Source organism: Phocoena phocoena, chromosome 5 (assembly GCF_963924675.1).
Source record: "Phocoena phocoena chromosome 5, mPhoPho1.1, whole genome shotgun sequence".
Lineage (NCBI taxonomy): Eukaryota > Metazoa > Chordata > Mammalia > Artiodactyla > Phocoenidae > Phocoena > Phocoena phocoena.
Window position 1 is genome coordinate 135,908,420 of NC_089223.1, and position 9,701 is coordinate 135,918,120.

The 9,701-nt window shown below is 62.7% G+C and overlaps 1 protein-coding gene across 1 annotated transcript in view; it reads left to right on the plus strand.

Annotated features, from left to right (window-relative positions):
* Positions 1-8,584, plus strand: part of SORCS2 (sortilin related VPS10 domain containing receptor 2) — a 469,283-nt gene extending 460,699 nt beyond the window's left edge. Inside the window, exons 23-27 of the mRNA XM_065877287.1 lie at positions 407-532; positions 3,293-3,392; positions 3,883-3,982; positions 6,573-6,718; positions 8,520-8,584. Of these exons, the coding sequence (XP_065733359.1) occupies positions 407-532; positions 3,293-3,392; positions 3,883-3,982; positions 6,573-6,718; positions 8,520-8,584 (537 nt within the window). The remainder of the gene's footprint in view (positions 1-406; positions 533-3,292; positions 3,393-3,882; positions 3,983-6,572; positions 6,719-8,519) is intronic.
* Positions 8,585-9,701: the final 1,117 nt, after the last annotated feature.

Genomic DNA, 9,701 nt, shown 5'->3' on the forward strand with positions numbered 1-9,701 from the left:
AGGATGAATAGGAGTTTGCCAGATGAACATGCATGGAGTGGGACTTTCAGGAGACAGAGCTTTGTGGGTTGAGGGAGTTGCATGGCCAGGAGCCCTGACACTTGGGAGGACAATAGCCAGGGAGGGGCCTGCTCACCTGGGCACGGTGGGAGGAATGAGCTGAAGGGGGCAGGCCTGGCTGAGCGGAGGCCGGGGTTGTGGCCACAGGCTGAGGGACCAGGAGTGCTGGGCTGCAGTAGGTAGAAGGCAGTGCCATAAGCTGATGGGGCCATGACTCCAGGTGTACAGGGGTCAGGAATGGCCAAGACTCAGGCCACTCAGGGAGAGAGGGTATTCCTGGGCCCCTGGAGTGTGGCAGGGGACAGAGGAGGCCAGTGGATCAGAGTGGCCGTCTGTGTCCCCGCAGGAGACCAGCATCCCCGAGGAGCTGCTGGTGACCGTTGTAAAGCCGGGGCTGCCCACCTTGGCCGACCTGCACGTGCTTCTGCCCCCTCCCAGGCCCACGAGGAAGAGGAGCCTCACAAGTGACAAGGTATCTCCTGTGGCCACTGGGCCGGGTCCTCCCCACGCCGCCGAGGGTTTGGTGGTGATTCCCGGCAAGCACGGGGACCTCAGCCTCTCATCATCGCGTAAAGGCTTATCTCTCACCAATCACTGTCCCTCCTCCCCCTTGTGGCTACCCTAAGGTCACAATGGAGGGGGAGTGGGGGGGACCAGGGCATTGGGCAGGACCACCCCTCAGGGGGACGCTCCACTTTCACTCCCATTTCATTGGCTAGAGCTGGTCACACCGCCCCAGCCTCACTGCGAGGGGTGAGCACCGACCAGGGGATCCTGGGCGACAGTTTCAGAACATCCAACTAGGACGGGGAATCAAAAGATGAATGTGGCGGGGGACTTCCCTCGTGGTCCAGCGGTTAAGACTTCACCTTCCAATGCAGGGGTTGGGGGTTTGATTTCTGGTCGGGGATTTAAGATCCCACATGCCTCACGGCCAAAAAGCCAAAACATAAAACAGAAGCAGCATTGTAACAAATTCAATAAAGACTTTAAAAATGGTCCCCAGCAAAAAAGGAAAAAGATGAATGGGAAGAACTTCACGCCCTCTAGGGCGGCTGTAATTCCGTACCAAGCAGACAGCAATGAGTGTGGACGGGGAGACGGAGAAACTGACCCCTCATTCACTGCTGGGGGGAGTGGAAAATGGTGCAGCCACCGCGGAAGCAGTCTGGTGGTTCCTTAAACAGTTAAACACGGAGTTACCGAATGAGGCAGCAGCGCCACCCCCGGGAGTGTGCCAAAGAGAACTGAAAATGTATGTCCACACGCACAGCCCCAAAGTGGAAACAACCCAAATGTTCTCCACAGATGAGTGGATGAGCAGGAGGGGGGCCATCCACACATGGAATATTATTCAGCCATCAAAAGGGATGAGATTCTGATCCAGGCTGCAACTTGGATGAACACTGGAGACATGATGTAAAGTGAAAGAAGATGGTCACAAAAAAGCCACAGATTGTGTGATTCCACTTATACGAAATGCCCAGAATAGGTGAATCCACAGAGACAGAGCGTTGCTGGTTGCTGGGGGCTGGGGGCTAGGGAGTGACTGCTCACGGTTTTAGGGGTTTCCTTTGGGAGGAAGAAGACGTTCTGGGATTAGATAGTGGTGGTGGGCATGACTGTGAATATGCTATAAAAAACACTGAATTGTACACTTGAAGAAAGTAAATGTTATCTCAAGAAAAGATGGATCAGAACTGCAGCCAAGCTCTGAGCTAATCGAGAAGACAGGTGCTCACGCAGATGGTCTGGAAAGAGCGACCTGCATGGAGGCACGGATACAGCAAGACCAGCAGGACCCCTGTGGGCGGGTGGCAGCGTCCCATTTTACAGACGAGGGAAGTGAGGCTCAGTGAGGCCCCCGCCAGGAAGCACAGCGCGGGCGTGGAGCCCCACTGTCACTCTGGCTGCCAAACCGTGCTCGAGCCGCTCCCGGGTGGCCTCCTGGTGGACCTGACCCACAGCCCGTCCCAAAGGGCATCCGCGTCTGCACCTGGGGGCCCCCGGCCAAACCCCCAGCCCCCGCTGATGCGGTGTCTCTGGAGGTGGGTCAGTGGCGGGTTGAGAGGCATCGACCCACTTCTCAGACGAGGAGCTGAGGGCAGAGGGGAAGGCTGCGGGGGTCCCGGGTGCCAGCACGGGGCTCGGGGGCTGCACCCACCCGGGGCGCTTCCGAGTGAGGGCTGGAAGGGAAGGAGGTGAGAGACGGGGGGACCCCACCCCCATCGTCCTGAGCGCTCAGAGTCTGCCACGTGCCCGAAGTCAGCGAGCAAACTTAGCCACGCGCCACGGCCACTGACAGCAGCCTTGCCTTTCTGCGTGCGGACCACGCTCCTAGGAATCCTCGCGTTGACCTGAGAACGGAAAGGTGCAGCGACCCCTCCAGGCCATCAGGTCAAGGGGCAGAACCAGGTGTCTTCCCGGACCCTTCAGGTCTGGGGCTGTTGGCCTGTCGTTTGCACAGTTCCCGACTCAGGACCCTCGTTCCGTGAGCAGGGAACAGGCCTCGTGGAGTCCCGGGTGCTGAAACGCCGCTCAGGGAAGCAGCCAGCAGAGTCCCCAGGGTATATCCCCCCGAGGCCCAGGGAGCAGAGCCACGGGGACCCCACCCCTGAGAGGGACCCCTCCCCCAACACATCTGCACCCACCTGTGCAGAGGGTGACACCTGACACCCACGTGGGCTGAGTGGTTCCCTTCTGAACACCAGGAAAACTCCCCCCTCCTGAACTGCCGAGCCAGCTGGGCGCCCCAGAGGCCAGCTGCCCCCTCCCCCCCACCATGATCCGGCAACATCACCTCCTGGGATTTCTCTGCCTCAGGTGTGGGCTCGCTCGCCTGCCTGGGTCACCTCTCCTGTCCCTGTCTTGTCTTCTTCCTGGTCTTCCACCTCCAAGAGGCCTCCCCTGATTACTTCTGGGGTTGGGGGCCCCCTGGAGCATCCCTGGGTCTCCCCAACTTTAGCACACTCCATGGTCCTGACTAAAACTAGAGCTCTGTGAGGGCAGGGCCACATTTGGGTCACCCTGTGTCCCATTGTAGGTTCTTGGTGAGAGTTCATCGGTGGCTAGTATTCCCATTTTACAGAGGAGGCGACTGAGGCCCAGAGAGGCTGAGTGGCCCTCCCCCAGCCCCATGGCTCTGGAGGGTCCGGGCGGACATCTGCCCAGCTCTCCCGCTTCCTCTGCTGGATCCCCGAGGACCCCCTCCCTCCCCGCTCTGTTATTGCAGAGGCTCGTGGCCATCCAGCAGGTGCTGGACGCACAGAAAATCAGCTTCCTCCTGCGTGGTGGCGTCCGGGTGCTGGTGGCCGTGAGGGACGTGGACACAGGTGAGACGCCTGGCCTGAGCTCACCTCCGTAGGGTGGGGTGGGCGTGTGTCCAGGCCCCTCAGACGACACCCATCACTGTGGACGCTGGGGGCAGAGGGACCCCCCTCTGCCGCCCGCACACAGGCTCCTCCTGGACGGGTGGTTGCCTCCGGTTAAAACCCCGTCACACCAAGGGCCTCACGGTGCTCTCCGCAGACACAGCGCGGAGCTCTTGCTTTAACTTATGTCATTTAGAGTCTCAGGTGGCTCTGTCCCCGCCCCCCACCGTGGACTGTCCTCCCCACTTTGGGCAACGATCTCTGCAGGAGCTGAGGAGCTGTGTTCTGCTCTGTGCAGCCATGTGTGCACGCCAGCATCAATGCGGACGGAGGAGTTCTGTCCACTTTCCAGGAGGAAGGACCAGGGCCGGGATTTACTCAGTGGGGGTCCTGGGTGCCAGGAGGCTGGCCGGTGCCCACACTGACCACTCACAGGCTGCTTTGCTCACAGATTCTCCAAGCCTGGGAGGAGGTGGCGGCTACTGGGCGGTGGCAGTCGTCCTCATAGGGCTGTTCGCGGTGGGAGCTTTCATCCTCTACAAGTTCAAAAGGCAAGGTCACCTGGCCTCCCTGGGCTAACCGGGCGTGAGGGCGGGGCCTGGTGGGGAGGCGCAGCTTCCCAGCAGGGCCTTGGAGGGTTGTGGCTGTGCCTGCGACGGGTCCTGGGGTGGGGAGGGGCCTTGTCTGGACCCACAGCCTGGTTCTGAGTCACCTTGATCCCAGAGGGAGACAGCCGACCGCTCACAACCCAAGGAGCCTCTTCCACCCCCATCCTCCTCTCTGCTCCACCCACCCATTTTACAGATGAGGAAACCCAGGCTCAGAGAGGTTAAGTGATTTTCCCAGGGCCACACAGCTGAGGAGTGGGGCTCTGACCCCAGGCTGTGCCCAATCCCCACGCTTCCCCCAGCACTCATCCACCCCTTCCCTCCGCAAGCATGATCCAGAGCTGTCATGTGCCAGGCACTCCACTGGGAGGGGGCTCCAGCCTCCAGATGGAGTGGCTGCACGGGACACCCAGGGCCGGAGCGGGGGGCGGCTGACACCCAGGGTGGGAGCAGGCGGGGGCTTGAGCCGAGGTTGGGTGGGCAGCAAGCACACCGTGCGGTCACTGGGAGGGGTTGTGGTGCCTCTCTCCCCCTCTTACCTGAGTCCTCAGCTGTGAAATGGGTTTAATAACCCTCGGTGCTGGGATTACTCATGGGCACCCTCGAGGGCCTGGCAATGAGCGAAACGACCAGAAAGTTGTCACCAGACTCATTTCCTGCAAAACGCAGCTGCCAGATCTGAGCCTGTTGTTTCTCCCCGTCTTGCTGGTTTGGCTCCAGTGGCTTTGGGGTCTCCCTGGTTGGGGTCGCCCTTGGGAACAGTCCAGAGACGGAGCTGACCCTCCCCTTGCTCCTCTGAGGCCGAGGGTCCTTCCTCCCCCGAGCCCTGGACACTTCTGGGTCTCTGTCCTCCAGCACCGTTCACACTGGGTGGCAGCCCCCCAACCTGCAGGGCAGTCCAGATCGCAGCACGGCTGAGTCAGCCTCGAAGACCGGGCCACCATCCTGCCCTGCTGCTGACCAGCTCTGTGGTCCTGGCCAGTCTCTTCCCCTCCCTGAGCCTCAGTTTCCTCATCTGTAAAAGGAGACTAAGCAGGAGGAGGATAGGACGAGGGAAGAAGAAAAGGGGGAGAAGGTGGGGAAGAGGGGCAGGGGGCAAGGAGGGGAAGATGGGGAGGGGAGGGGGGTGGGCAGGAGCAGACGCAGGCCCCCAGCTCCTGCGGACCTTCTCCTGTGCCTGTCTCCCTTGTTGCCATAACGCCGTGTTTAATTGGGACCTTGTGAAAACCGCCCGGCTCAGGCCTGGCTGAGGCAGGCCACGGGGTGTGAGTCCTGAGAGGCTGAACGAGAAAACGATTTAGACGCCGCCTCCCAAGTCAGAGCCGAGTTGGAGGCAATGGCTGGAGTCGGGACCTGCCCCCACCCCTTTCTCTTTCCCCTTGGACCACACTTTGCGTGCACCCATTTGGGCTTCTCTCGAGGCACTTGAGAATTGCAGGGCGGCAGGATTGCCTGGGGGAGGGCAGAAGGCAGGCCTGGCAGGTCGGGAGTGAAAGGGGCAGAATTCCGTTCTCTTTCGATTGCCTTCTTCAGACCCCCGAAGGCCAGATTGCAGTTTCCACAAATTGCTCCAGATTTATCACACACAGTGTAAATGGCCCAGAAGGAACCTTCTACCTTGTCCCCAGAGGAGGGGGAGGGAGGAGCAAGGGGAGGACCTTACAGCTGCAGAGAGAAATGCCCCACTTGTCCAGAGGCTTTAAGCTCTGTGGAGCCCAGGGAGCTGGGCTCTCCTGACTGACGCAGCAGTCAGCGTGGGCTGGGCCCGGCTGCGTAACAAACAGCCCCTAAGTCTCAGAGGCTCACAGCCATCAAGTGCTGCAGTCCACTGGGTCTGGCCACATGGCCCAACCCACCCTGGGCCCTGAATGTGCATCCCGCCATCTCAATATTTCCAGAGAACTGCCAGTGTTGGTTAGTGGCTCTGAGGAAGCCCTCTCTCCCGCTGAGTCTAGTTCCCTCTTCTGTAAATTGGGACCATGGGCTCTTTTGGGGTTTTGCTCCAACTAACTGGGGTGTTGAACATGAAGGAGCCTGGTCCAGGGGCCCCGAGCCCAGTCCCAGCTGGGGCAGAGGGGGCTGTGCCCTTGCTCTCCTCTCCCTCTGCCCTGGAGGGTATGGGAACTTGAGGATGGTGCAGCCAGCCCCAGAACCCCGGGCAGAGCTCAGCAGGCACCTCTCAGAGCCAGTCAACATCACATGCCATGTGGGAACGCACGCCAATCCACCCAGAGCCCTGAGGTGCAAGGTGACGGGGACCTGCAAGAAAATAAAACAGCCTCTCCCTGCAGCGTGCCGAGGGGAGACGGATGAAGAGCGAGCACCCCGTGTGCGGGGGCAGAGGGAAACCCAGGGCCGCCGGAGCTCACGGACGAGGGCTTCCTGGAGGAGGGGGCTTGGAGCAGAGACAGGGCAGGAGGCAGGCCCAGGAGCAATGTCAGCACCACACAGAGGGATGGCCCAGGGCTCCGCTGGGGGCTTCTGGGGACAGGCATCCTGGGCAGAGCCCTGAGTCCCCACCTCCGTCCCGCAGGAAACGCCCCGGCAGGACCGTGTACGCCCAGATGTACAATGAGAAGGAACAGGAGATGACGAGCCCCGTGAGCCACAGCCAGGACGTGCAGAGTGCCATCCAGGGCGAGGAGTTTATAGATGATGAGCTCCACTCACAGACTCTAGGTAATGCCCGCCCCGAAACCTCCTCCCCTTCCCTCGCCACCTGCCCATCCCCGCTGGCTCTCCCCACCCGTAACAGCCGCTCTCTGCACCCCCTACACGGCGACCGCCCCACCCCTGGGTTGCTGTGAGGCCCCCAGACAAGCAGCCAGGAGGACGCTCCAGAAACGTGTCCCCGTCGTGGGTTGTGTTGTCACCGCCCCTTTATCCCTCCCCACCCCGTATCCACTGTGTCCCCGGAGCTGTGGGAGGCGGAACGGCTGTCCTCACCTTTTAAATGAGTGGAGGTGAGGCTCAGAGAGGTGACGTTGCTCACCCAGGCAGCGCAGCGGGCAAGCGGCTGGCCTGGGGCCCAGACGCGGGCCTGCCGGACCCCAAAGCCCGCATCCCTCTTTTGTCCCTGGAGTGGTCGGGAGTTGACCACTCCTGTCCTCCACAGCTCCCCGACCTCGCAGCCCCACCGTCTCCCACAGCCGCTGGCCCAGCCGGGTTCCTCTCAGGGCTGTGGTCCGCAGCCTCCCGGGACGGTGACTACAGCCCCGATTTCCCGGGCACTTACTCCTCAACAGGCCCACTGCTTCCCGGCACAGTCTCGCAGCCGGCCTGGGAGGCAGGCCCTGGCCGTGCGTCCATTTGACAGATGGGACGGCTGAGGTTCACAGCAGCCACTCAGTCTCCCAAGTCACTTAGCCGATAAGAGACGCAGCCGATTCTGTGCCCCTCCCCCGCGCTGCAGCCCAGGCTCGGGGCCAGCTCCCCCGTGTGCCCCAAGACCCCTCAGCCCAGGCCAGCAGTGGCTGGAGAGCGTCGGGGCCCCACGCGGCCTCCCGGGTGGTCACCCCCATCTTCATCAGGCGGTGTCACACCCCACGTGAAAGGTGGTGGCAGAGGCTCCCGGTGGACCCGGGCTTCCCAAGCTTGGACAGAGGGGTGGGCGTCCCAGGGAGATGAGAGAGCGGCCCTCCTGCCTCCGCAGCTCTTTGCCGTCAAGCCCCGAAGAGCAACGATAGCGTAATAATAAGGGATTCTTTTAATGGAGCACTTAGTGTGTGCCAGGCCCTGCCCAAATCCTCAGGGGCAGTCCCTTCCGGACACCCCCTACCATCCTTTAGGGGAGGCCATATCATCGTCCCCAAGTTACAGATGACAAAACCGAGGTCGTGAGGTGACACGCCTTGATGAGGTCTCCCCCGGCACGCGGGGCTCACCACCCCATGCCCCCCGGCGGCCCCACTGGAAGCTCTGGGCCGCTTCCTCCCCACGTGCCTGGGGGGTCTGGGGGGCTCTGGGCAGCCCGTGCTGGCTCCTTCCACCGGCCACGCCTATGGCCCCCAGGCTCAGAACACAGCCCCGCCCAGGACCCCGGCAGACCCCTGCCCTTCTGGCCGTCACTGTGCCCTTCTCCCTCCGGCCGCCTCCTGGGGCCTTGTCTCGCCGCCCTGCAGTGCCCCTGCCCGGGGAGCACAGAGCCCCTCCTACCTCCCCCTGCCGCCGACGCCAGGCCGGCCACTGCAGTGCAGTGAGTATGGTGGCTGCTGGCGGGCATGGCCTCACCCCCAGAGGGCCCCTGGGTCCACTGCTTGTGCCGGCACCAGGAGAGCCCACCCTCAGTCACCCCTCCTCCCAGGAAACCTAGAGACGCCCACCCCTCCGCGTCCGCGTCCAGGCACGACCCGCAGGGCTGCAGGAAGCGCGGGATGCCCCGCACGCCGGTTGAGGCCACACCGTGTCCCGCACGGCCCTCCGTCCTCTCTCTGCCCCTCGGCCGGGCGTGTGCTCACACCTGGCATCTCTGTGCCTCCAGGGAATCACTCCGGCGTGGTCCTGAGCGTCAACTCCCGAGAGATGCACAGCTACCTGGTGGGCTGATGCCGCTGGAGGCCGCGCCCAGAGCTCTATCCTCTCCGCCGCTTCATCCCCCGTGGAGGGCACAGGACCACACGTGCCACCGGCACGGGGCTGGGACCGGCGTCCCCTCAGAGACCTCGGAAAAGCCTCCTTCTCCAGCTGTGTCCACGCAAGACGACAGATGCACCTCTGTCCAGCTCAAGCCCGCCCAGCCCACGGCCGCCCAGGAAACCCGCCAGCTCCTGCCTCCCCGGACACCAGGCCCACGTGCCGCCCGCTGCGCCGCCCGCCCTCCCAGACTCTGGGCACTTCTCTGGACCTCACACGGCCGCCCTGGCTGCCCACGGCTGGTCACCGCAGCCGGGCCTGACTTCTCGTGGCCGAGGCTGGTCCCCCAGAGGCTGGGAGAAGCCGGGCTCTCAGCACCGCAGACCCGCCCCATCACCTGTGCCGCGGGCTCCCGTCCCAGCAGAGGGACAGCGGGGCCCTGCTTCCTTCCTCATTACCTCCAGGAAGGCAGCTCCCACCGCAGGGCCGTCCCTCTGCAGGGGTGTCCACCGCCCCGCCAGAATCCAGAAAGCCAGCGGTAGGCCCCCCAGTACCGCCTTCCGCACCTGCCGCTGTCCTTCCTCTTTTTAAACTGCAGGTAATGTAAATACCTCTCTAGGTAGCTGTTTGCGTTTGGGGGGGGAGGGGGATGTTCAACTTCCTATTTTTATTGCCAGGCAGTAGCCCCATTCTCGGGAACCCCTTTCCCAGAATGCCCAGGGATGCTCGGCAGCCTTCTCTCCTGGGGCCCACAAGGCAAAGGCTCTCCCTGGCTTCCCCCCTCCCCCAGCTCGCCCCAGCCCCACACAGGGTCCTAGGGATCCAGCGCCTGCACTTCCGAAGGAAGCCAGCAGGCGGCGCCCTCGCACGGGGGTTCCCGCCTGCGGGATCCCGTCTTAGTGGCCGCGGTGGGAACGGCCTCTAGATGCCCAGAGTGTTCTGTGCTTCCGCATAGCCTGGGACGCACTTAGGAACCGGGAACCAGGCGGGGTTTCGAATGGCAGAGCCCGAAGGGCCGCCAAGTAGTGTGCTCCTCGTTTTGAAGATGGAGAAACTGAGGCCCAGAGAGGGAGTGATTTTCCCAAGGTCA